The following is a 27,615-nucleotide window of genomic DNA, read 5'->3' as shown; positions in this document are numbered from 1 at the left end:
TACTTCATTGTAGTTTTGATTTGCATTTCTCTAATAATTGGTGATGTTGAGCATCTTTTCATGTGCCTTTGGCCTTCTGTATGTCTTCTTTTATAAAGCAATTTTATTCCAATAAAAAAAAAAGGAAAAGAAATAATTTTTCTTACTTCTTGGCTCCCACTGTTACCACCATAATCTCTTGGAGTAAATAAGTAACAAAACCAATATTTATAAAGGTTTTCCATGGCTCTCTGAAAACTTTTCATCAGGCTTGAAAGAGCAAAATATTTTCTGTAATGGATTTCTGATGTGAGTATACAGAAGTGCAGTCATTCATTAGTTGAATTCAGATATATCAGGATCAAATTATAGTGCAAAATGTAGCAATACACGCAGCAGGAGAGGAAGGCAGCATGGTGACACGGAAAGAAAATTAAACCAGAGATCAGAGGCCCAGGTGGTAGACGGTGGTGCAGTTACTTGCTAGCTGTGTGGCTTTGGAGAAGTAATCTGAACTCAATTTCACCTTAGCAAAATGAGCAGTTTGGAATGGATGACTTGTAAGACCCCTCTGAGCTCTGGAATTGTGAGTATGGAATCTCAAAGCCAGGAGTTAGTCTTACACCTAATAACACAACATTAAGATTGTATTTATAAACTCAAAATAATTCATAACTAATAATTCAGAAACCAATCACAAAACATAAGTGTAAAACTTCGGCAGTCTTAATCCTTGAGAATTATATCCCACACAATGAATTAAAGAGACACAGCCAGTATCAAAGCCTATTTAAAGATGCCCTTCAATTCATTTTGCCACTATCGTGGATGCTGCCATGTGAGACAGTGAAAGCCCCCGGAATGAAAGCTGACAAGTAGAGAAAAGAAAAGCCCCATAAAACAGATGTTTTAAACATGAAGCAGGTGTTGATGTTTATTTATACCTGGTTGCTTTATAGATTGACATTGTTACAATTTCAAAGTAGGAGTTGTCCCCATAGACAAAGGACAAAGGAAACAAACAGACCAGTCACAAAAGAAATAAAAGTGGTAAACAAGCATACGGAATAATGTTCACCCTAACTAATAAACAGACATGCAAATTAAGTCAACAAGGAGGTACCATTTTTCTTTCTTCGCCAATTTTTTCCCGGTATACCCCTGAATGATGACAAACATATGGTGAAACTATATTCTCATACATCGTTGCTAGAAAGAGCATAAATTGGTACAAACCTTTTGGAAATATTTCATGATGTACATAAAGTATGATTTAGATATTCATGTTTTGATTCTGTAATTCCACTAAGAACACAGGACAAAGCAATGTGCATGAAGATGTTCATTGCAGAGAAAAATTGGAAACAACCCCTAAATGTCCAAAAATAGATGAAAGATTGTAAAATTTGTTACATCTACTCAATTTAATATGCAGCTTTGTAAAAATGATGCTTCCAGAGGGTACTTAGTAACAGAAAATGTTTATGATCTGTGAAATGTGGTAAACTGTCCTTTCATATATGTATATATATCTTTGGCTAACACAATATTTTTAAATTTAGTAACCAGTATATTTAAATGGATAAAATTTACATAAAAATCATGCTTGTTTGGCTCTTGCCAAAAAATCAAAATAACTGGCAGAACTGAGCCCTTTTGCATGACAACAATCATTTGGAGCTAAGTAATAATCGTTCCCTTTTTTTTTTTTTTTAAGGTAAGAAGTGGATTTATTTAGAGAGAAACACACTCTACAGAGTGTGGGCCATCTCAGAAGGTGAGAGGCTGTAACTGTTCCCCTTAGGGTAAGGAACACAACTCTCTTTGGTCCACAGTCCCTACCCAGTTACCCTTGGAGGTATTTGAGCTCATGAACCCTCACCTAAATTTAATAATCAGGATAGAAAATTGTACATACAAATTGCAAAGATGCACATAAAAAGTGAACCCTCCCAAAATGTTATAAATGATTATAATAGAATTCTAGTATTATGGTTGGTTTTTTACTATTTTAAAATTTTCTGCATTACTTTTATATTTTTAAAAGAGGATAGTAGTTGACCTAAGTCACTGTGACCTTTCAGCAGATGCCCAGGCTTTTAGTAAATATCAGTGATCTCCAGCAATTACAAGAAGAAGGTGAAGGCGATAGGTCTCATCTCGCATAATCTTGCAACCAAGTGAAAGCAAATCTTAGCCCAAATTCTTCTAAACATACAACACTCATTAACCAGGAATTATGCATCTGCTTCCTGTAATCCCAAAGAAGTCCCCTTCTTTCTTTTCTCAGGACCCATAATATTGAAATAAATGTTTGAAAGAAACTTGAGTCAAAGTTTCATTCTTAGGCAGACACAACAGTGTTCTGATAACCAAATCAGACAGCTTGGTGTCAGGCCTTTGAAGTAGGCCGACAAAGGTGCTCTAGCCCTTCAGCACATCTGGAAACGAAATTGAGCTATTTGTAATGAGGTGGATAGACCTAGAGTCTGTCATACAGAGTGAAGTAAGTCAGAAAGAGAAAGACAAATACCGGATGCTAACACATATATATGGAATTTAAGAAAAAAAAAATATCATGAAGAACCTAGGGGTAAGACAGGAATAAAGACACAGACCTACTGGAGAACGGACTTGAGGATATGGGGAGGGGGAAGGGTGAGCTGTGACAAAGCGAGAGAGAGGCATGGACATATATACACTACCAAACGTAAGGTAGATAGCTAGTGGGAAGCAGCCGCCTAGCACAGGGAGATCAGCTCAGTGCTCTGTGACCGCCTGGAGGGGTGGGATAGGGAGGGTGGGAGGGAGGGAGACGCAAGAGGGAAGAGATATGGGAACATATGTATATGTATAACTGATTCACTTTGTTATAAAGCAGAAACTAACACACCCTTGTAAAGCAATTATACACCAATAAAGATGTTAAAAAAAAAAAAAGATTCTTAACACCTTCATCCTGCAAAGATGATGGAGGCCAGTCAGTCTTTCTAGCTAACCACTAGCTAACCACTTACCCTACTACTCATTTCATAAATGGAAAATCATTCCTAACACACTTTACGCAACTTAATGAATTTTCTGGTATAAATTTTGATAAAGATGATTGAAATGATTAAACAACCATCTTGGAAAGTAGGTTCCTGATTAGGATACTTCAAATGCTAAATACACGTCTCTAGGATATTTGATCAACTTTACTTACACATTTCACACTACTAATGCGGAAGAATTTTTTTTTTTTTTTTTTTTTTTTTTTTTTGCGGTACGCGGGCCTCTCACTGTTGTGGCCTCTCCCGTTGCAGAGCACAGGTTCCGGACGCACAGGCTCAGCGGGATGGCTCACAGGCCTAGCTGCTCCGCGGCACGTGGGATCTTCCTGGACCGGGGCACGAACCCATGTCCCCTGATTCGGCAGGCGGACTCTCAACCACTGCGCCACCAGGGAAGCCCCGGAAGAATTTTTAAAGTAAATTGCTACCTAAAAACTGCAGCTGTTGGGGCTTCCCTGGTGGCGCAGTGGTTGAGGGTCCGCCTGCCGATGCAGGGGACATGGGTTCGTGCCCCGGTCCGGGAAGATCCCACATGCCGCGGAGCGGCTGGGCCCGTGAGCCATGGCCGCTGAGCCTGCGCGTCCGGAGCCTGTGCTCCGCAACGGGCGAGGCCACAACAGTGAGAGGTCCGCGTACCGCAAAAAAAAAAAACACTACAGCTGTTGGTTTTTGAAAGAGTACTGATTGATTGGTCTGTGCTTTATTTAGCTCTTATAAATCTCATAATTTTACTTTTGTTCCTTTTATAATATGTAATATATATATATACATGTATACAAAATACTCTTCTTTCTAAATTTAATCTCACTAAATACTTAGAATATAGATGAGTAGCAAAATCAGATATATCCCATTTAGTTACTAAATGATTAAAGGATGAGAATCAGTTAAGACTTGGTTCCCTGACTCAGTTCTCCACAGCCCAGGTTTCTAAGCCCATAAGCTAAGAGAGATGAAAATTGAAATGCCGTATGTCCATTTGTAGTCTGTCAAAGCAAAATATAGAATAATACTCTGGAAGCTAATAATAATTCTTTGAAACATTGTAAACGAAAGTTCAAAGTGGCTGGCCGTCTTCACTCTGTACACAGTAGTGATTTGGAAATTATGAGTATATTCCTTTCAATGCAACTTACTCAAATTCAAACAGATTTCTTGTGATGTTAGTATTAGAAAGTGACATGAGAGAATGGATAAATGCATTAATCCAACAGAAAACAAGCCATCTTTGTGCCACGATCCCTCTTTGATCATTGGCGAGTAATCACATAAACTAGATTCTGCTGTTGTCAATGCGGTCCTCTTCCAGAAGTTACTGACTTTAATTTCTCAGCTAAAGGAAAGTTAATTTCATGATGATCTTTAAAAATGATTTAACCACTTATGTTAAACGAATTTACAAATAACAACGACTACCTAATTAACAATTTTTAAAATAACGCCCAAATACCAAAGATAAATACGTATTTAATATAATGACTTATAATGAAATAATACATATTTCAATACATTAATGCTCCAGCACTAATGGAGAATCACTATGAATGTGTTAGCTACAATTGCAGACTTGTGTATTTCATTGTTGACTCAAGATACTGTCACGATGGGGTTTCCTGAAGAAAAGACTCTGAAATGGAGATTGGCGTGCAAGAAGTTTATAAGCAAATACCTACGGAGGAGAGAGGAAAGGCAGGGTTGGGACAATTGTACTGAGATGTCACAATAAAGGCCTCAGTCAATCTAATGGGGAACTCTAGAGCTAGGATAACTCTTTCTAGCCCTGCAACAACTAACTAGTCAGTAGAGGCAGGATGCCCCTAACAGGGGAGTGGCCTTGGACAAGGCAGCTCTCACTGGTTGAGGTCAACTCCTACAGAGAGACCCGGCTGAGATCTCAGACACCAACACTGCCAGAAGCTGAGGAATGAATAGTTCCGTCCCAAAGCGGGCAGACCCGAGCAGTACTCCACATCATCTGCTACAGTGCATCCCTGTGTTGCTTGGATCCACTTGCTTTTTTTTTTTTTTTTTTTTTTGCGGTATGCGGGCCTCTCACTGTTGCGGCCTTTCCCGTTGCGGAGCACAGGCTCACGAACGCACAGGCTCAGCGGCCACGGCTCACGGGCCCAGCCGCTCCGCGGCATGTGGGATCTTCCTGGCCTGGGGCACGAACCCGTGTCCCCTGCACCGGCAGGCGGACTCCCAACCGCTGCACCACCAGGGAAGCCCCCACTTGCTTTTTATGGCACATCCTGGGAGAGGATCCTCTGGGAGTCTGGGGCATTTCTTTTCCTGAAGAAAGGCTAATTGAACAACTTACAGCCCCACTGCTACAGCTGGTCTCAAGGCCACAGTAATACATATCATCTCTCTTCCAGATTCCCTAACAGTACTCCTCGAAACTGTCAAGGTCATCAAAAGCAAGGAAAGTCTGAGAAACTATCACAGCCAAGAGGAGCCTAAGAGAACATGACTATATCCAATACAGTGACCCGGACAGGATCCTGCAACAGAAAAAGACATTAGGTAAAAACTAAGGTATTGGAATAAACTATGGACTTTAGTTAATAATAATGCATCAATAGTGGTTCATTAGATGTGACAAATGTACCATTCTACGGTTTGATGTTAATAATAGAAACTTGATATGAGGCATATGGGAATGCTCTGTACAACCTTTGGAACTTTTCTGTAAATCTAAGACTATTCTAAAATTAAGAGTTTATATTAAAAATAACAGGGAAAAAGTAGATTGTTGCTAGACTTTGCACTCATGCCTTCGTGAGTCTGACAAAAACCCAACTCGTGATAAGCAGTTTTTCAAGTAATGTGTAATTATCCCTTGCAAATGGCATGGCCTTCCTCCAGAACCCGAGGAGTCTGTGTTGTCATTCTCCTATTGAGTTTTCCATAAGTTCCACATAGCAGCTTTTCTTATCACTGACTTTTAATACTAAGGAGTCTGCAGGGTCCTATGATACAAGTGTCAAGCCACTTGGCCATAGCCTGGACCTGCTTTGGAGCCCTTTCTTGCCCTGGACCTCATTCAGAGCTGGCAGCTTTCCATGTCACCCAGTTAAATAGGATGGAGCAGTTATTTCTAGGTGACAACATAAAGAAGCCTACCAAGCATTCTGCTGGCTCCGTAGAGGTGGGAGGTGTAAGATGAAATAACTCAACCTTTCCTTTGAGGGGATGTTTCAGCATGCCACAGACCAATGGACCCCTGAAAACTTCACCGAAATGACAGGCCCCTGAGACTCTGTAGAATTTCTCTCATCCTTTGAAGTGCATGTCTTTCCTTAAGGTCTCCAATGCATTTGCCACTTGGTACTAATCGGATCTAAGGTTACCGATATAGCAGTAACCGATGTGATATTCTGCAGAGTCCACGTGCTCCAGATCCTTTGGGGCTATAACAGACGGCAGGAGAGTTTAGATAGCTCTGGAGCAATACCGTAAATGTATACTGTTGTCCATCTCAAGTGAATGCAAACACTTTCTGACCGACTTTCTGATGGGTATGGAAAGAACGCATTTGCCACATTAATAGTCACATTGTAGCTGAGGCTTGTTACTTTATTCTCACAAAGATCCCATCTCTAGCTCAGCAGCTGCAATTAGGGCTACTGCTTGGTTGAATTTTCAATAATTCACTTTCATTCTCCAGTGTCCATCTAGTTTTAGGGCCAGAGTGGTGAATTAAATGGAATTATAATCAGGACCAACACTCCTGCATCCTTTAGGTCTTTAAGGGTACTGATCTCTGTCATCTTTCTGGAGTGCAATATTGATTTTGGTTTACTGTCTTGGCCAGGGGGTGAAGCAATTTCAGAGCCTTTCACTTAGTTTTCTCATTAAGACGGTTTTTAACCCACAGGCCAAAAAATGACTGTTGGTTCTGCCGAGTCCCAAGTATGCTCAGCCCAATAATTTTTTCTGGAACTGGGAAGGTGACCACCGGGTAGATCCATGAACTCAATGGACCTACTGTGAGTTAGAACTGGGGTAGGACTCCATTTATTATTTGAGTTCCATGTACCCTCCTTCTAGATGGCACTGTAATGATACTCTGTCCTTGGGTATCAATGTCAGCTTGGATCTTGTGTCCCATGTCCTCAGAGTGTTTGTGTGTACTCCTTTCCCCAGTGTACAGTTATCTCAGCAAATGACCATAGGTCCTTTAGAGGCAGGACTAGGGGAAGCAGTGCCATATACACTTGCAGTGGTGTTTCAAAGTCTTCCTTCTTGGGGATCTAGTCTTTCCTTTAGTCAGTAGTTTCTGGGTCTAGAAAATAGCCAAGGTCTGGAAACTTGGCAAGAGATCATAACTACTTATTATGTGGCTGTGGTTGTGTCCTACCTATCTCCTGATCCTCCATCCTTGAGATCTTTCGATGGTACAGCTTGAGCAATACTCTTATTGGCTACCTATCTATTTTGCCCCTAGGGATGCCACGATCCATCAACCATCTCCAAATCTCTCTGCAGGTAACCCTCAGATCTGGTCATTTCTTATGATAATTGTGTCCACTTGTCTCCTGACAGTGAAACATTGCCACTGGGCCCCTATTCTGCCATCCCCATTGCTACCAGTGAGCCCACTTCTGGAACACCCTCTGGCCTACAGGGATACTACTGAGTTTTCAGTGATGCTGGTGACTCCTCACCGAAGCATTCTTTATCACTTTGGCCAGTGTGTCCACTGTACCTTACTGGGGCCTCCTTTAAGAAAACATAAATACTTTATTATTTGTTGCAATAACATTCGTGGAATAGGAAATCAGGTGTTCTGTCTGCTAATTACAGGGTTTTCCCCCTGGTGCACACTAAAATAAGTAACTATTAATATAAAATTTTCCATCCATCTACCACCTGAAACTGCCCTGCAGACACACATGAACCTTTGGATCCCAGTTGTGCTGAGCACCTTGTGACCTGAAGTGGTCATGTCAGTCACCCTCAAGCCTCTCTCATGTACTCCTCAATGGATTTGAGCACAGATCTGCCCCTTGACTAGCTTTAGAATGATGGGAGGTCCTTAAGCCCATCTATCTCTCAGCCTCTTTACTCTTTAATTTAAAGGAATTATGGAAAGAATATCTGTTCCTTCTTAATTCTCAGAAATATGACACACATCCAGCTGAAAAGTAAACACAGAAACCTTTTAATCCTTTGCAAGGCAAATTTCCTGGATAATTCCATGAGTTTTTATAATCATAGAGACAATTTTATCCTTACTTATTCATTACCAAAAATAAAGACTATGGTTATAATGTATTCTCCATAGATGCAAACAATCTCATCTATTTTGACACCAAAAAAAGGCAGAAAGACAAAATACAAATTCCAAGGACAAGGATGAAAACAATATGATTTTCAAAGTTTTTTATTTGTTTTGGTTTAATTTATTGTTTGTTTTTGTTTGTTTGTCTCACTGTTTGTATGTTTATCTTGCAAGAGCCTATAGATGTGAGGGAACATATCTGCAGGCTAATTTTAAACAACATGAGAGAGGTACTAAGTACTAAATAAAACAAAATAAAAAATGTCTTTATTTTAAAAAATAAAACTTTTAGTTTACTTATTAAACTAGGAAGAATATTCCTGAAACATGTGAGTTAAATCGGTCTGCAAAGCATTCATAAATGGAGAACATGTATCTCCTCTAACAAATATTTTAAACATTGTGTTCACTACCAAAAGAGCTAATCAGGGTAGGGAAATTGTCACAATCCCCCCGCACAGACTAAATACAAGTTACTTTTTAACTTGAAGTCAGAAAAGTAAAACCTGTAAAAGTAAAAATATTGCCATTGTTCTCAGCAGTCTACTGACAAATACGACAAGCTCTCAAAGTCTTTTCAATAAAATGAACCCTGATTTCATGGCGAGCTCCTTGCTTAGGTGGTAATTACCTTTTTTTTTTTTTTTTTTTTTTGTGGTACGCGGGCCTCTCACTGCCGTGGCCTCTCCCGTTGTGGAGCACTGGCTCCGGACGCGCAGGCTCAGCGGCCATGGCTCACGGGCCCAGCCGCTCCGCGGTATGTGGGATCTTCGCGGACTGGGGCACGAACCCGTGTCCCCTGCATCGGCAGGCGGACTCTCAACCACTGCGCCACCAGGGAAGCCCGGCAATTAACTTTTGAAACTGGGCTGCTCAATCTGTGGATAGACGCAAACTGTATTGACAGAATTGCTCCACTTTGAAAATCATCTTCAGGATGGAAGAAAGTCCAGCAATGACCTTCTTCAATGCAACACTGCCTGAAGAGTTGCTACTGCTGCTGCTGGTGCCTCGCGGGGCTAAGCCCCAGGCTGGCAGGGTGAGCACTGACCCCAGTGCACTGTGACCACAGGCTCTCCGTGCCCACTCTGGGTCCTGGAGCTGAGGCCACGCTGCATGAGAGGTCCCTGGGCAGGTGCAACTCTCAGTCAACAAGCTGGAAACAGGTTAAAGAGAAGAGAAGACAGTAAAGGTCAAATAGATGCTATCCCAGATAAAATATCAAGGGCTTGTGGACTAGAGCTGGACAATACGTAAAAATGAGGTAACCAGATATCAATAACGTTGAGAATTCAAGATGCTTGTACCACAGCTGAAGACACAGCTTTTCACATGTAGCTGCCGGAAGTTCTGCTTGGGAGCATTCTATTTAGGATTCACTTCTGAGCGGCACTCCTAGATAGTCCTCTTATTTGGTACAGCTAAACTTCTGAATAATCTCAAAATGATGCCTCCAACACCTCCAAGGTTCTGTAGGTGCTTCCAAATCAAAGAAAGGTCTTGTCACGCCTGGTATTAGCCTATATTATATAACAATTATTTAAAAATTGGTAATCCATATTTGGGCTCAATGATAGCTCTATTAATCTTATTTTATTAACTAGAACATCCTATTCTCCCAACAGGATTAGTGGCTAGAGCTTATTGTACAACCAAAACCAAAATGGGGGCAATGGGTTCTTGGAATCTAATCACCCATGATGAAATAGCCCACTGACCAATTCTCTGATGCAAGATCACCAGGGCGTTTCAACGCAGCCTCAACTTTCATAGAGTCAAGTCCTCGTGGTGAGCAGACATCCAAACGCTTAGACTTTTGTAGGACTCAGAATCCTTTTTCTCTTAGCTAGCCTCTTCTTGCCCATTTTCTTTTACACGCATCTGTCCAACTTTGGTAGGCTGTTGAGTTCCAGTAAGAGAAATCCCATTCTGCCTCGTAGCCTCTCCCTTAGGGACTTGGAAAGGGAAGGTAGTGCAGTCCTTTCTGGCCATCTGCCTGGCATGGGACCCCAGGCTTCTTGGGGTACGTCTGACTGGCAACTTTAAAAAATTCTTCCGCAGCATCGAGTGCAATGAGACGGTCCTGCCAAAAAAATTAAAAATACAATTGTTGTCAAGATGGGAACCAAGCCGTGTTCGTGGGAAAACCAATCTAAAAACTACAATATCCATCCTAGAAATAATGATGAGTGAGTAAAACATTTATTAAATTTTTCCCAACAAATTGAGAGACACTCCTTAGCCCTTACTTACATTATCCAAGAAACATTCCACTGCTCTTAACGTCCTTTCAAATCATTTTTCAATCTTAGGTTATACACACAATATTTCTCACATCTCTTTGACCTAGAAATGGTTCAAAAAGCTGACTGCACAGCTAAATTGGCTGAAAAATACAGATAGATTCTTGAGCCACAATGCAAGTCTCAGCCGGTCTAAGTGCAATCCAGAAACCTGAATTTTTAAAGCCCTCCAAGTGATTATGATGTGCTGGCCACGGGGTACCAATGCATAAGATGCCAGAATCGTCTGCCATACCTCATACCATGGTGGAGCTGGTGGTGTCAGAATGCTGAGAATACGGACTAATAGAGAAGCAAAACTTTAGAGCGAAATCAGAGCAGGTGGAGAAAGACATCCACTTACCACAACAAAGAGATATCTCTCCGAAAGCTCCCAACTGGTTGGGAAAATATTGGTCTCTTCAGCCAGTCTCAACAGTATCTCCCGAGCTTCCCTTGTGTTTCTAGAATCACTGATGGTGCTGAGTTTTGTCACTGACAACAAAGAGTCTACTTCCTTCTGAAAACCTAAGGTAAAGAGATTGAACCCTCACGTTAATTAGTCATAAGGAAATGATGGTCCTGCAGGAGACCCAACAGTGGATTAGAAATATGAGAAAACTGAAGCCCAAGGCACCACTGCCTGTGCTGCTTCCCAGCACAGTGAGGTTGGTGGGGTCCTTAATGAAAATTCCCTTGCGATTTCTTCTTACCAGATTTTCTTTGTTAACTTTTTCCTCCGAGTTAAGACTCGGATACTCATCCACTGACTGCATGCTGCCCCTTTTCTCGGTTTGGAAACCCTTCTCCCACTCCCCACTCTTCACCTCCTCCCCTGTTTCCTGAATTCCTAGTTCCCCTGATACCTGCACAATGGTCACCTTCAGGCCCTACTTCTCCAAGCCCAGATTCCCTTCCCCGGGGCAATATGGCTGACTGGTTAAATTACTTACTGCAAAGGTCTAAAAGACTCATAGATTTACCCTTCCTGGGATAACTTACATCATAAAGAGGAGACTATGAAGTCAGAACAATACTGGGTGAGTAAAGAGGGAGAGTTCCACCCCACCCCATCATATCCCAACTAAAGCAACAGCGGCTAGCAACTTGGTACCCCACTTTTGAAAGGTTATGATGCCAAGGTGTCATGTTCTCTTTCAAAGCAGAACGACTGAGGACTTCAAAATTGATAAATTCATTATTCTAAAACATGAAAACAAGCTTACTTTGTAATGTGAGGACCATGTTTATTGTATCACAACCCTGGCAGATTTAAGAAAAATCAATACCCAATATCTACTCTAATACCACAGGTATTTTGCTGTCTCTCTTACAAATAATATTTCTCCCAATCTGCCTTACCTTATAAAGCTATGATTAACTGGCCAATCGCTCCCACATAATGTACATCAATGTACAATGCCCAAAAAGTCAATGGTGGTGCCCATATGATTCCACTGCCCTGTGCTACTCGATACTGAGGACAGATGGAGTAACACATGGCAAAATATGTCCTCAAGAGAGGGTCTGTTGATAACAGAAACATCAGATGTTTATCTGACGACGGGATTGGGAAAATAATTAGTACACAGTAGCCTTAATCAGTCAGTTACTGACATTCCTTCCATAAAAACCATGCTGGAGAAAGTGAAGAGGAATGATCACAACTGGATATTTTTACCATTTCTTAATCACTTTCAGACTCACCTAAATCTTCTAAAATGCGTTTCCATCTATTTCTCACTTCCCTTCGAATCTGTCGCAGGGTGTAGATATCGTAGTTGAGTTTTTGCCACTCCTGTAGGAAAATAAAAATTCAGTTTTATTTTTACATTTTGGCCTAAATCCCTAATTCCCAAAGTTAAGCTGTTTAAGCCTGTGGTTCTCCTCTTCACTAATCTTCAAAACAAATCCCAAAAGAACAGAAGGAGATGGGAAGATGACGTCAACAGGAATACATCAGCTCCATGTCTGGAGAATCTGTTGTATACCAGGTGATATGACACATTACATAAATTATCCTAATTAAACTCTTCACGTTACCTATTCTTTCAACTTCAGTGATAACACCTGTAAAGTAGGGATAACAAGAGTGAACATTCCATTTAAGATAGTTATAAAGATAAAAGGTATAAAAAAAACCTTTATATATAAAATACCTGCACACAGTGAGCACCTAATAAAATCTATGTATTACTGAAGCCATTTTATAGATAATGAAACTGAAGCCAGGAAAGGTTAACTGGTTAATCCAGTATCATCCAGCTAACGGGTATCAGAATTGGTGTTTGAATTCAGATCTCACTCCAAAGTTCATGAGAAAAATGACACACAGAGATTTCCCTGGCGGTCCGGTAGTTTAAAAATGGTCCACATCAAAAAAAAAAAAAAATCTTTAAAAAAAAAAAGAAAAATGACACACAAAGAATTTGTGTCTTTCTTTGTTATCAGAATAAAGCAGACCTGAAGTAGATCCCAAGTTTCTTGACTTCCAGCCAGTTTCTTTCACCGTATCTCAGCATTGCTCTCATTCATTTATGTTCCCATCATAGGATGAATCTTTCAAGCATTCAGCAGAACTATTAAAAGATTATCATTCTGAAAACTTCAATCTTATGAGTAGTAGGTCCCCAAACAGAACTTGAACCTTTCAGGAGCATTAGAATCTTTACTGAGCTGGGCATTTGTTTTAAATGCCATGGAAATTTGTTTTCAAGGAGACTTCTCTATCGAGAAGGGTCATTTTATAGAGTATACCTTTTCTTCTTGGCAAGAGCATTAACCACACAAGTATCCTAATGCACAGCTTAAAAGAACATCATTCTAAATGCTCAGTTTAAGACTCAAGTTATACGACATTCTGACTCCACTAACCGGAAATGTTTCAATGATGCCATTATTTCCCTACCAAGTTCCTTTCAAGGCTTGCCTCGCTCATCCCTTATCAACTGTCATGACTGGTTAAGAGAAATCAATTTAGCTGCCATTCCCAAACATTTATAGATACCACTTTGAGAAAGAAAAGCTAGCAAAATAAAGCGCGTTTTGTTATGATTGCATTTTAGATCTTGGATCTGAAGATACAAAGGCATCAAAAAGTCATGGATTTCACAAGACTATAATTCAAAAAGATACATGCACCCCTATGTTCATAGCAGCACTATACACAATAGCCAAGACGTGGAAACAACATAAACATCCATCAGCAGATGACTGGATAAAGCGGATGTGGTACATATATACAATGGAATACTCCTCAGCCATAAAAAGAATGAAATAATGCCATTTGCAGCAACATGGATGAACCTAGAGATTATCACACTAAGTGAAGTAAGTCAGAAAGACAAATACCATATGATATCACTTATATGTGGAATCTAAAATATGACACAAATGAACCTATCTATGAAACAGAAACAGACTCACAGACAGAGAACAGACTTGTGATTACCAAGGGGGAGGGGAGAAGCGGGAGGGAAGGATTGGGAGTTTGGGATTAGCAAATGCAAACTATTGCATACAGAATGGATAAACAACAAGGTCCTACTGTAGAGCACAGGGAACTGTATTCAATACCCTGTGATAAACCAAAATGGTAAAGAATATGAAAAAGAATGTATATATATGTATAAATGAATCACTTTGCTGTACAGCAGAAATTAACACAACATTGTAAATCAACTATACCTCAATAAAATGAATTTTTTATAAAAAGGTCATGGATTTCAGCAATTTTCTAGAAATCAGGAAGTGGTGAATCTGAGTACTCTCTCCTGGTCCTGTTTTTGACCAAAGGTGTGTATACACATGTGTTTGCATAAGTGTGCAGTGGCTGGGGTCAGGGATGAAGCCTGTGACACTGGAAGGCAACGCTGACTGCGTCATCTCGGAAATAATGCAATCCTGACCTCATCTTCAGCACCATGTTAAAGCACTCCTACCTAATGCCCCACAGACTGTGTAAGTATTCAATACAGTATTGCCATTTTCATTGGATGGGTCGTTCAGTATATACAGCATTTTGGAAAAGAGCACGGGTGTTAGAGCCAGACTTCCCAGGTTTGAATCCCAGCTCCATTATTTATTAACAGCCTAACTTCGGGCAAGTTCATAACCTCACTGTGTGTCAGTGGCCTCATCTGTAATATGGAGATAGTAATACTACCTACCTCTCAGGCTTATCGTGAGGACCAAATGCTTTAATGCAAGCCCTGAAAATGGAGTTTGGCGCACATTCTCCTCCAAAGCAGTGTAGGCACAGTTAAGAAACAGTCTTCCAAGACTCAGGATGATTTCTATTATGAGGATTGAGGACACTATACATGACATTAGGCAGTACCTCATTTGTGAGGACCTCCAGAAGAAAATTTTCTCTGCTCTTGACATTAGGTAGGATTTCACTTTTCCTAAAAAATGTTTCCCTGTTCTGAACATTGTGAATTTTATAACTGATCAGTTTTCCACGCTTACCTGAAAATGTCGAGTCCTTTCATGGAAAACATATAGGATTTTGAAAGCATTTTTGAATTATCAAAATTTTTACTACTTTTTATATCTTTATGTTTTTTCTCTTTTCTCATCTTCTTCTAGTTTGTGCCCTCATTGTATTTTCATGTACGTTACCTTAAATCCTTTTTGATTAAAAAAAAAAGACTATAGGGCTTCCCTGGTGGCGCAGTGGTTGAGAGTCCACCTGCCGATGCAGGGGATGCGGGTTCGTGCCCCGATCCGGGAAGATCCCGCATGCCGCGGAGCGGCTGGGCCCGTGAGCCATGGCCGCTGAGCCTGTGCGTCCGCAGCCCGTGTTCCGCAACGGGAGAGGCCACAACAGTGAGAGAGGCCCGCATACCGCAGAAAAAAAAAAAAAAAAAAAAAAGACTATAAATAAACAAATGATTACACAGAGCAGCACTGTGCTTATTCTCAATGAAATTGACCCTCCTGGCTGGACTAAATGAAAAGTGACCAGGCTTCGACTCACACTTGATTAGAGACCCACACAGTCAATCCACAGATGAGATGCTTTACATATTCACACAACCTTAAATGATGTAACAAACCACTAGGTGGCTTCATTAACTTGCGATTAAAGGTCTCTGCTAATTTTTCTTCTAGCTCCTTAGGCTGATGCCTCAGAACTTCTGTCCTGAAGGAAGTGTAGCCAAATCTCTATTTTTCAGAGACCCATTCATCACTGGGTAATCCAGGCTTCAGACTTTTTTTTTTAATCTTTCTTTTCTTGCTGTCCATCTATCAGTTATTTTGCTATTCCTAAACACTAACACGGAATGTTATACAAATCCATTCCGTTTCAGTGTCTGTTCCTCGGATAAACTGTTAGATGGTGAAGCAACGATGGAACATTTTAAAATCCGCTAAGGATGGAGCCACACACGATGCACGTGATAAGTACCTGTTAGGATTAACAGAATGAAACGCTGCATTTCATAAATCCATATTATAACTGTCTTCTTTTGACAGAATAGTCATGGATAATCATATATGAAAGTATTTGAAAGTTCTGTGCAAAATTTAAAGCTCTAAAACCAGAAGAAGCTTGGGCAGAGTTTTAACTAAGTACTGGCTTTTGAAAAAAGAAATAAGAGGGGGATTTGAACTCCTCTTTAACATACGATCCCAAAGGACAGAATCTAAATGTAGCAAATGAGAAACGGTGATGAACAAAATCTTACCCACAACTAAAGAAACTCATTTATTCCCTGGTATTAGAGAAAAGCAAGTCTTATGATGTCCTTCTACATTTTAAAAATTGTACCAATTTTCTTTAGACAAACAATTTGAAAATAACAAGTTAAATATTCTTCACAAGTGACTTGATGCTCAAATCTATTATACATCAAGAGTTAAACTCGTATTTTAAAAAAATCTTTGTTTGCTCATTATTTCTGAAGTAATACATTGTGGTCTTTGTGATGCTGTGGCCCGAAACTTTTAACAATGACTACATTAGCAGAGGTGTAATAAAAGAAATCATGCAGATTTAATTTCATAAGGTACCTGAGAACCAAGTCAAACTGAAAAAATGTGATTGAAAACAAGTAACTGAAGACGCTTAGCTTAATTTTTGAGGTTTTTCTCCTCCCTAGTTGTTGGCCAAATCAGATCAGGGTTGCTAGATAAGAAGGATGAGGCCAAACATGAAAGGAGAACAAAGCTCAACCTCCTGCCACCATCAGGAGCTCGGTCTCCTGCAGCTTTCCATCCCATGAGCTTGCCTTGACCTTGAGTTGGGATCATTTTCTCACACATAAAATTAAAACATTTTATTCATACCTACACTGTGTTAGTGTGAGGTTGTGGAAACATAGCACAATCAAAAAGTACTCTTACTTCTTGTTAAAAAGGTGATTTATACATTTAAAGAAATGTATGCTAACAATAGGTGACATATATATATATTTTGTTATATTCATATTTATGGTTTATTACAGTGAAAGCATACAGATTAAATTCAGTAAAGCCAAAAGGCACATAGAGTGGAGTCCAGGAGAGACCCAGGCACAGGCTTCCAGTTGTCTCTCCCATGGAGTCATATAGACAGTGCTTAGTTTTCCTAGCAATGATGTGTAACAATAGGTGACATATATTTTAAAATCATCTTATACTCTTAGGAACAACTTCAAAAGAGATTAATTTATTTTTAATTATAAAAATAATATAGGGCTTCCCTGGTGGCGCAGTGGTTGAGAGTCCGCCTGCCGATGCAGGGGATACGGGTTCGTGACCCGGTCCCGGAAGATCCCACATGCCGCGGAGCGGCTGGGCCCGTGAGCCATGGCCGCTGAGCCTGCGCATCCGGAGCGTGTGCTCCACAACGGGAGAGGCCACAACAGTGAGAGGCCCGCGTACCGCAAAAATAAATAAAATAATCACATAGAAATAAAAATTCAAAGAGAACAGAGGGTACAAAATGAAAACTAAAAGTTTACTTTCTCACTCTTTTTTTGCCTTATTCCTCAGAAGTAGCTACTTCTGAACCTTTTTTTTCTTCCCCCTCCCCTCCCTCTCTCTTCTTCCTCCTTCTCCTTTCTCTTTTTCTTCTTCTCTGATAGCTACTTCCATAACTCCTCCAAATATTAGGTTTACACTTCCAATCTCATATGCATTGACTTTAAAATTTCTTTGTGCTCTCTGCTATGGACAAAGAGCGCTATTTAGCTCTTCCCTCTCTCTCTCTCTCTCTCTCTCTCTCTCATTGCAAGGGAGACAGGACAAGTGGGGACACAGATTCTCATTAGTATTTGGACAAATCACGATCTATCCCCTGGGGCTGGCACACTGTGGCCCCAAACAAAATCTGGGTTCTAGTAGCAAAAAGGAAAGATGTGATACAGACACTGGGGCAACTGATCTGTCTGCCATGAGCAGACATTTGACGTTTGCTTCTCCAAGATATATTTTCCCCTTCTCTCATCAGTCTGTCAAGTTTACCCCAATTTTCCTTTAGAGAGCAGTTATATTCTCAGCTCTAAGACTGGACACTGATTGGCTTAAGCTAATCAACTCAACCCTGCAACATATTAGAACCAACAGGAAATATTTTAAAATACCAATGCATGGGATCCACCTCCCAGAGCAATGAAATCAGAATCCTTTGAAGGGGTGCCAGGCTTGAAATCCAATAACTTAAGGCAATCAGCATATCCCATTGGCTCAGGTATGGGCACAGCACCCAATTCAAGCCAAGGAGATGCAACAAAATCCATGGGGCTTCTGGGATGATTGGGAGTGGTGTTCTCTCTTCCCCTGGAGGATGGGGACCGAGAAATGGTCCCATCACTTTTACTACACTGAGAAGAGCCAGCTTAAAGAAAAATCAACATTCGGAAGAGGACAAAGACGAAAGTATCACATAGAGGTAGAGCCTAAGGCCATCCTGGGCCTCAGGATCAAACTTCATCTGAAGTCAGTCCTGTTTCTGGAACTCTGTTACCTAAGCTAATGCCATTCTGGTTTAGACAACTGGAGTTCTCTTTCTGGTCCTTACATCTGAAAGATTCACGTTATAAAGCCCACTCATTGAGTACATACACAAAAAGGTAATTATAAATATAGCATAAAATATTAATCTCACATTTTCCCACCTCTAACCCCTGGGGAAAAATGTTCAGCATATCGAGCTGTTTAGCTGGGAATGGATATGGCTTACAGAGAATGCAGTATTAATGGCTCTACCTAGGGTTCAACCATTCCGTCCCAGGAGTGACTTAGGCAATGACACAGATATAACAGCAGTCCTTTTCTACATCCAGGGATTGCTTTATGGTCCCTCCCCTGAATTCTGTCCGCCAGAGCAGAGCTTCTCAACTCTCACAAGACTGTTGCTATAACAGGGGAAAGGAGATGGCTTATACCTCATTGGCTAATTTCTTCCAAAAATCTGGAGGAGAAGGGTCTAATTATCATTTGCTTAACCACTCAATTTCCTTAATTGCAAAGATATGTTGAACACTTTTGGCTGGATATAATGATCTATTCAAAGTTAACTTTTGATTCATAATAACTTTCAGCCAAAATCTATCCACCACCTGGAACCCAAGCATTAAGATGATCATGTCTTTTGTCTTGCTTGGATAGTGAAAAGCCATCTTCAGAGGAAGATGCTCATATCCAGGCTTAAATCTGCTTCATCTCCTTTATTTCATACCCTCAAATCAGATCATCACAAACTTAAGTTTAAGGAATGGTCCTTATTATATTTGATCTGCATAAAAACCCAGCCAAGAAGGTCCTTCCCAGATTTTACATGAAGTGAGGTAACTTTCCCTACGTTCAACTGCCAGTAGCAGCCAAGTCAGAATTCAAATCTAAGTACATCTAATTCCAAGACCCATACACCCTTAATAAAAGGAAATAAAAGAGTAACTACTTATTGTTGCTTCCCTGACCCAGCTTCTTTTTCCTTATGCATTTATTGTTTGTTTATTTAAGTTAGGTAATACAGTCATATGATTCACAATTCAAAATGCACTACAGACTGTCCCTCAGCCACCAGTGTCCTCTCCACAAGTAATAAATGTTACCAATTTCTCCGGTACCCTTCCATTTTTTCTCATAAATGGTAGCAAACTATACCCTGTACTTTTCACTTAATAATATATTTTAGCAATCATTCTGTACCAGAATATAAGGTTCCAGATACTTCTTTAACTTGACTTTTTGACCATCTGGTATAGACAGAAACAAAATTACAATAAACATATATACTTGTTTTATAGAAAATGGTCTCCTAAAAAAATTACAATATTTTCCTAAATGTGCCTCAAAAGTAGAAAATGCCTTAAGACATTTTACTTCCTAGTGATTCTTTCTAACATCACTATCAAAAAGTACCAAGTAGGGACTTCCTTGGCAGCCCGGTGGTTAAGACTCTGTACTTCCACTGCAGGGGGCACGCGTTCGATCCCTGGTTGGGGAACTAAGATCCTGCATGCCATGTGGCACAGCCAAAAAAAAAAAAAAGTACCAAGTACCCACATGTATCATACACTGTATACATCCCTTTGGGAAGTCCCACTTCAACTCAACACTGACATTAAAAGAAGACTCCATACAATTGTGGCTATAATAACACTGTATTGCAAAAATCAAACATCGAAATCAGGGAACTGCAAAATGAAGAGTAACCAAATACTTTTACTTGAAAGTGATAGCTTTTTGGTAAAATGAATTCTTTGAACATTGTAACTGTTATCTCTTCCCTTTCAACTTTCACTAATTCGTATCGTCTTATGCTACTTTCTATTTAAAATGAAGAGAGAGTCTCCAAAAGGTAGAAAAATCATATTGACTTCTTCTCCCATTTTGCTTTCTGCTTTCCATTCTGCCTACAGCTTTCTTTCATTTTGTAGGTAGTGGGAAATTTCAGATAAGTAAGAGAAAGACATGTACTACATGGGGGGGTGGGAGGTATATCTGGATTTTAACAGGCCCCTAACAGGTTCTCTCATGTTTGCTTTTCACAGAGAAATGTGAAATGGATAACGCAGGCTCAGGTAGTTTTGCAGCTACTGAAGAGTACTCAAAACTGTTGATGTCAGCCTGGAGGAAGGTTTTTAATAATGCAGGAAAGGGCTCGGTTTCCGTTTCAGGGCCTAGTCATTTTTATCACTGACTTCATGAGGTCAAAGGTCACAAAAGTAGCAGAGATAACTAACACGGAATGTGAGAATCAAGGTGTGAAACATATAACAAATAAGGCCTAGGACATTAAAAACTGTAGGTCGAAATATATTAGCAGCAGCTCATGTGGAAGACACATCCTTACATCTGGTCCTTTGGCTATGTTGACATTTTTCAACCTAAGAATCGGATGTATTTTATTTGCTCCTAATAACAAGAACTAATAACCTTACTTATTCCTTACTCTGCCAAGCCTCGTTAGTGTTAGTAGAGCCACAGAAAGAAGATCGATGTTGGAAGGAACGCTCTATCCAGAATGAAGGTTTTGCAAGATGATGAGCTCTCCATCACTGGGGCTGTAATCTATAATTTCTATACTTTGGTAGAAATGTATAATTTATATTTCATAACTTCTAGAAATTTGTATTTTATACTATATAACTTATAACTTCTAGAAATATAATTTCTATAGGCTCTTTCAACATAATATATTCTTTCTGTGTCACCTGGAAAAATCTAAAAAGGATCTGAAGGAAATTACAACAAAAGAGAGAGAGAGAGAGACAGAGAGCACAGCAGACAGACAGACAGATAGATGATATTTACAGAGGACTTACTACTTCCCAGATACTGCTCTAAGCTCTTTATATGTATTTACTTAGTTAATTCTCATAATATGACGTTACTCCATGAGATGAATATGATTATAACATCTGAAGAACAAGGGAACTGAGGCTCGGGGAGGTGAAGTGCTTGCTCAGGTGTGCACTCCAGTAAGTGAGGAGCTGGGATTTCAGACCCAGGCAGTCTGGTTGTAGGGCCAACACTGTCCACACTGTCCCTTCAAACTGGAAGGGAGGGGGTGTGTGCGCAAGGTAGGAAGCGAGGGAAGGACGAAAGAGCAGATACTTAGAACAGAGACCGACCTGAAGGAGGAACTAAGAAAACACCATTGAAATCCTTGAAGCAAAACAAACTTTTCTAGAAGCAAAGTATTCCCAGGCTCTAGCCAAGACTGCAGCCAGGTCCAGGAACGTCCTTCCCCACGGCTGACTCCCTGGGACGTTGTGCTCCGGTCCTTCCTTTGGGGACTTCGGTTCTGCTTCCCCTCCTCGGAACGGGTGGAAGGACCTCAGCCACCTCCCACTTTCCCCACCCCCCCTCCACAGGCCCTCCCGTCCACCTGGCTCCAAGTCATCTCCGAGGAGTGAGACAAAGGCAAAACCACTCCCTTCGAGATGCGGACAGGGTGGGCAGCTCACTGCCAAGGTCTGAGATTATGAAGACAAAGTTGAAAAGGTGAATGTTTGGAACCAGGCTGTGCTTGTCTGCAACACAGGGAGCTGTGAAACTGCTCATACTTTTCTGAAACTAAGCTTTAGGTTTCAGGACTGGGGAAAACCCTGGGCTTCTTAGACTCACCTACCTACTGGGTGTTTCCTCTGCTCCCTCCCTTGATGCCCCATCGCTCATTTCAGAAGGAGACCCCTGGAAAAGTCCCTGGAGAGCTGGCGGCCCTCTCCTCCCAGGCTTACAAGATGACAGGGTCACAAGACGCCTAATTCAGAAACCCAGCCAAGGTCCCGATGGCCGATGGGCTCAGGCGACCAGCTGCAGTTTCCCTGGCTCACGTGACGGGCTTCCACCTTCCAGAGTTAAGCAGCTGGCACCTTTGAACAAACACCCGAAAGCTTGAACCTCAGATGCCGAAGCCAAGAAAAAGAATTCTGCAAGAAACTAGCTCCCTCTTCCTGAGAGGACAGCTGGTTTCACTGACGCACTAGCCAGGATGCCCTTCCCTTTACCCCGAGGCTTCCTCAAATGCCACGTCGTTCTCCACCCTCCCTTCTTTGCCACGTGGCTTTGAAGGGAGCTTCCATAGCTGTTCTCACTTCCTCCTCAGCTCCTTACTCACCAGTCCCTGGCAATTGGCCTTTCAGATCTGCAACCCATGGCAAGTGCCAAAGTACTGTCCCCACCTTCTCACCTCAGTAGTGACTGAACAGGGACGCCCTTTCCTAAAGCACTGAATGCTGATGGCCTCCCCTTCTTCCCGTGCCTCCCCAGGTTTCTGCGGGAGAGGTGAAAAGGAATGAGCGTCTACTAAGTACCCCTCAGGACACTTAGTGGGGTGGACGTTAATCCCACCATACTTGGGAGGAAAGGTCTGGTGCTTCCCTGGAGTCAGCCAGCAGGAGGTCTGAGATTCGGACCGTTGCCTCTAAGACGCCTCTTTCAGCTTATCTCCCTCACCCTTCTTCTACCCTTTGCAGGATCCTCTTCTTCCTCTGCCTCTTCTTTTCATGCAGTCCTTTCCCAAGGCTCTGTCTTGGACCTTCTCATCTCCACCTGCCTGGATAATTTCCCCTAACTCCCTAGCTTCTGTTGTCACTAATTCCCTGCCGGTGACTCCCAAGTCTCCTTCTGTTGCCCTGACCCCAAGCCTCAGCTCCAGGTCTCCAATGCACCCCTTCTGCCGGACACCCCCACATGTGGATGGGAGGCTGACCAGGCCACTCGACAGAGCCCAATCTGACTCCCCACTGGCCTCCACCAAGCCAGTGCCCGCCCTCTGACACTCCCGACGTGGTCATCTGCTACTCACTCCCCTTCCATCCCACCTTCCACATGCAAATCAGTCACTGCATCCTGCTGCTTCGGCCTCTGTCACAAGATTCCCGTCTTTTCTCTCCCCACTGCCGCAGCCTTCATTGGACTGAACGGCTCCAATAAAGGTCCCTCTGCTTCCAGAAGCTAACTCCTCCAGTCTCCTCCCAACCAGCTATCTTCCCAAAGGTCAGACTGGGTCATTTCCCTCCCAGAGAACTCCAGTGGTGCCCCACCACTTACTGAAAATTTCAATCCTGGACAGGCCCCTCCGTCTTGACCCTGTGTGCCTCTGACCACGTTCACTCCCGCCCGCGTTTCACTGCCGTCTCTTACTCACTCTTCCAGGCTCAGCTCAAATGCCACCACCTTGAGAAGCCTTCGCCTTTCTTACCAGTTGAAAATAACTGTCGCTTCTTTTGAAATTCCTCGGCCCCTTTATGGGAACTGCTGTGGAGTTATTTACTGTTGAGATAGTTATATAGGCATTGTAATGTCTCTTTTACTGCTAGACTGTGGGCTCCATGGATACAAGAACCTGGATTCCTCCATGTCGTATACAGTCCTCTGTACACAGCCGGCGTCCCAATGGGTTGGCTGAAATGCAAATGAATATGACAATTCACAGAAAGGCCACCTTCTGCTGGTGACTGAGTGCCTGCTTTGAATCTAGAAAGCAGCACTAAATTTTATCAGGAAAAGCCACGTGGCTTCTAATCCATGTGTGTTCTGAACAAGGCAGGTTTATATAATCAAGATATTTTGATCCCCATATTTTTGGGAAACAGAATAAATTCAAGAACGATGAAATAAAACAAAATCATCCATTCACCTCTCCTGCTCTGTGCTGGTCAAGCATCTGGTATTTGAAAAGTACTTTTCACAGGTCTCTTTAAATAATAATAGATATGGAGGCTGCGCTGTGAGGCAGGCACCATCCCGGGCCCTCTACACGTGTCCTTCCTTTCATTAGAAAATCCGACGAGATGGGTTTATGGATCCCTTTCTAGAGACGTGTTAAGTGAGACCCCAGGAGGCTAAACAACTCAGCTGCAACCTCACAGCTATTAAGTGGGGAACCTAAAATTTAAACTCAAGTCTGTCTGACTCCATAACCTGTGCTCCTCCCAGTACCCCAAGCTGCACCAATTAGGCCCAAATTTAGCCCATTCCATTGTCCTTCCCTGTCACCAATGTGGAAACTGGGACACAAAGAAAGAAATGGAACACAACGTGCAGGGACTTTCATTCCAAAAGCAGCTCTGGCACAGCCACTTGGGTCCAAAGGACGGACAGGCCCGCCCTGCTCTCTAGCTGCCCCTGGCCACACACCAGTCACTGCCCAGCAACCAGATCCCAGTGCGAGGGGCCGGCGGGGAAGGGAGGAGAGAGGAGATCGTGAAGAGGAAGCTCAGAGCTGGTCTGGACAGTGTCAAGGCCACCCACCCCGGAGAGGCATCCTCTGTCTGGACTAGAAAAGCCCATTCTCTCCGCCCTCCACGCATGGTGTATGAGCAGGGAAGGTGGGATGGTATCTCACTGTTCCTACCCAGCCGCCCCCACTCATTCGCCTTCTGCTCTCACCTCGGCCCAAATGGCACAGATCAGATGACAGAAAGAGAAACTCGGTATATTAGAGGATAAATCACAGACCAGATGAACCTTGCAGGAGGAAGTGGTAGGGACTGGAGGCCAAGGAGAAGCCAGTGCCCGGGGGTCTGCAACTTGGTCCTCGGGGGCCTCAGAATTTGGAGGACCCTCCAACTGCTCTCAACATGGCTTGGCCTTATTGAGACAGGAGGTTAGGGGACAGGGCACGACCTTTAAAAGAATGACATAGCTGTTGAGGAGACAACACAAACTGGTTAGCACCTACTAGGCCCAAGATGGTGGAAGATTCCACTTCCAGTAGACCTGGAGCCTCATCACGTGCTCATTGTAATACGTCGGCATATGCTAAGTGACACACCCACCGGCGCCATGATAGTTCTGAGGTAGACCATAAAAGGCCAAAGAGCGGGTGGTGGCCCAATTCCTGGAAATCTCCACCTCTTTTCCAAAATAGTTGGAATAATCCACCCACTTGTTAGCCTGTGAAATCACCCAGCCCATAAAAACTAACCACCCCCCGACACCCCGGGGCCTCTAGCCTTCTGAGACGGCTCACACTCTGTCTATGGAGAGTGTATCTCCCTAAATAAATCCGCTTTCCCACTTAGTTCTCGGGGCAGAGCTCTCTTGCCTGCCCGCGTGTATCCTTCACGAGCGTCCTCTATCACAAGCGTCCTCTATCAATAAATTTACTTCTTGCCTGTCACTCTGCCTCTTGCTGAATTCCTTCTCTGCTGAGACATAAACAGCCTGAGCCCCATTAAGTCCTGTGATCAGGTGTGTGGTTTCAGCTGGGAGATTGTGGGTTCGAGTCCCCGCCTAAACCAGAGATTGTGGGTTCAAGTCCCATACAAAGGAGTGCGGTTAGAAGATTGTGGGTTTGAGTCCCAACTGAGATGTAATTGGGCTCGAGTCCCAGTCTGAGGTGTGTAGTTTCATTATTGCTTCTGCCTGAACATCTCACTACTCTGGAACACTCGCACAGACCAAGGCCCGTCTGTTGGTAACTAGGGCCTACGGAAAGCAGCATTTTCAGTTGGGAAGGTCAAACTCTGCTGTGGTTCTCTCTCCCAGCCTTCTCAGACCCACCAATCCAGTGAGAGAAGAACAAGCCTCTGCCTTACATGTTTGCATCTGGGTCTCCTCCTTACTGACCTTCCAGAGCTATTTACTTGCCTTTTCTCTGAATCCCAGGGAAAGCTGGGCCTTAGTGGGGTGAGCCTGCTTCACTGACCACTAGGCTCTGAGAACCCCACCCCAGATGCTCTAATACTTAAAAGATAATAAAGTGAAACTTGACTGAAGTCTAGCGGTTTGGGCAGTTTGACTCAACATACCATGCAGAGCCTCAAACCCCAAATATCATCCTGCAGTTCCTGCTTGAGGCACCTTGGAAAGGCACATCCTCCCCTGGTTGCTACTGCAGTCCCACTGCTTTTTGTGAGCTCCTGTGTTATGACCTAGAACCAGAGCTAGAAGTCTGACCTAGAACAACTCAAATGTAAATACCAAGTAATGCTTTTCCGACTCTCCCTGCTTATTTTTATTCCACAGCTCCGCTGGAGTTCTGGAAACAGCCTGTTTTGCAGCCAGAGGCCCCTGACCTAATTCTTATCTGGTTTTAACCAGATTAAAGCCAAGGGATAGCTCGCAGCTCCGGCTGGGGAACTGTGCCAGCAAAGCCACGGAATGGGGCTGTTAAGCAAAGAGATTTCAAGTCAGTTTTGCTGAATTTGGAGGGTTCCAGCCCACGTACGGCTTTAGCGATGGGAGAAGGGCCAACCAAACTCAGGATGTGATTTGGCTAACGCCGCCAGTGGGAAGAACTGGGCCTTGATGTTTTCCTGTGATATCGTTATTCCTAATCAACTCGCTGGAACCCATTCCCGGTTCTGCTGCTCAGGCCACTGCAGGCAAGAGAGACAATTAGTTGCTGTCACCAAAGGCAAAGGATAATAAGATTAAATTCCTGTTCATGGAGAGGAAAGGGGGACTTGAATTTCTGGCAAGATAGAAACAGCCAATTATTTTAAGCGTGTACCGTCAAGGAAGGCTGCTTCTTCAAAGTACAGAGGGCAAGTTTGGACGTAACAATGGACTGTCTGAATGTAGAGTCTAGAGGACATCTCAAAGGTCTGTCCACCTCTCAGCATCCAGCCCTGGGCTGTGCAAAACGGCAGCCGCTGGCCACACATGGCAAGTCAGCAGCTCAAGTGTGGCTCGTCCAAACCGAAAAGTGCTGTACAAATGTCAATACACACTGTGGCAAAGTTTGCAAACGGATGCCTCTTTACCCAGACCTACCAGAAAACACTCTTGCGTGTGTCCTTAAGGACTACAGGTTCTTTCCAGGCAACAGTGGAGCGGGGAGGAGTCACTGCTCTTATTATGGGTAGTGTGTCTTTCACTGTCTAAAATGCTTTCGTACTCATAATCTCATTGAACTGATAGCTACACCAAGATAAATGTATTACTTTTAAAAGATCTCCAAGACAACAGAAAAATATATAATTTGACAAAATAAAAACCTGAAACTTTTAGTCATGAAGAAAAAATAATAATAAAAAGGCAAGCAAAATACTGGAAAAAATATTTGATACAAATACAGCAAGGGGTGAATACAGAAAGAAAAATCATATTAAAGAACAGAACC

At 42.4% G+C, this 27,615-nt stretch overlaps 1 protein-coding gene across 12 annotated transcripts in view; it reads right to left on the bottom strand.

Moving 5' to 3' along the window:
- Positions 1-8,245: 8,245 nt before the first annotated feature.
- MREG (melanoregulin) overlaps positions 8,246-27,615 on the bottom strand; it is a 122,139-nt gene continuing 102,769 nt past the window's right edge. For 11 of the 12 annotated variants that reach the window (XM_032637802.1, XM_032637798.1, XM_032637799.1 and 8 more), the window contains 3 exons: positions 12,309-12,399; positions 10,966-11,129; positions 9,832-10,402 (listed from right to left, as the gene is read on the bottom strand). In XM_032637802.1, the coding sequence (XP_032493693.1) occupies positions 10,268-10,402; positions 10,966-11,129; positions 12,309-12,399 (390 nt within the window). In that variant the 3' untranslated portion in view covers positions 9,832-10,267. Of the gene's footprint in view, positions 9,476-9,831; positions 10,403-10,965; positions 11,130-12,308; positions 12,400-27,615 lie in introns of those variants that run through there. The other variant, XR_004350761.1, reaches the window with a different exon arrangement.

This window comes from Phocoena sinus, chromosome 7 (assembly GCF_008692025.1).
Source record: "Phocoena sinus isolate mPhoSin1 chromosome 7, mPhoSin1.pri, whole genome shotgun sequence".
In the NCBI taxonomy this organism is placed as follows: domain Eukaryota; kingdom Metazoa; phylum Chordata; class Mammalia; order Artiodactyla; family Phocoenidae; genus Phocoena; species Phocoena sinus.
The sequence above is the reverse complement of the archived record's forward strand: the minus strand, read 5'-3'. Positions and strand labels throughout refer to the sequence as shown.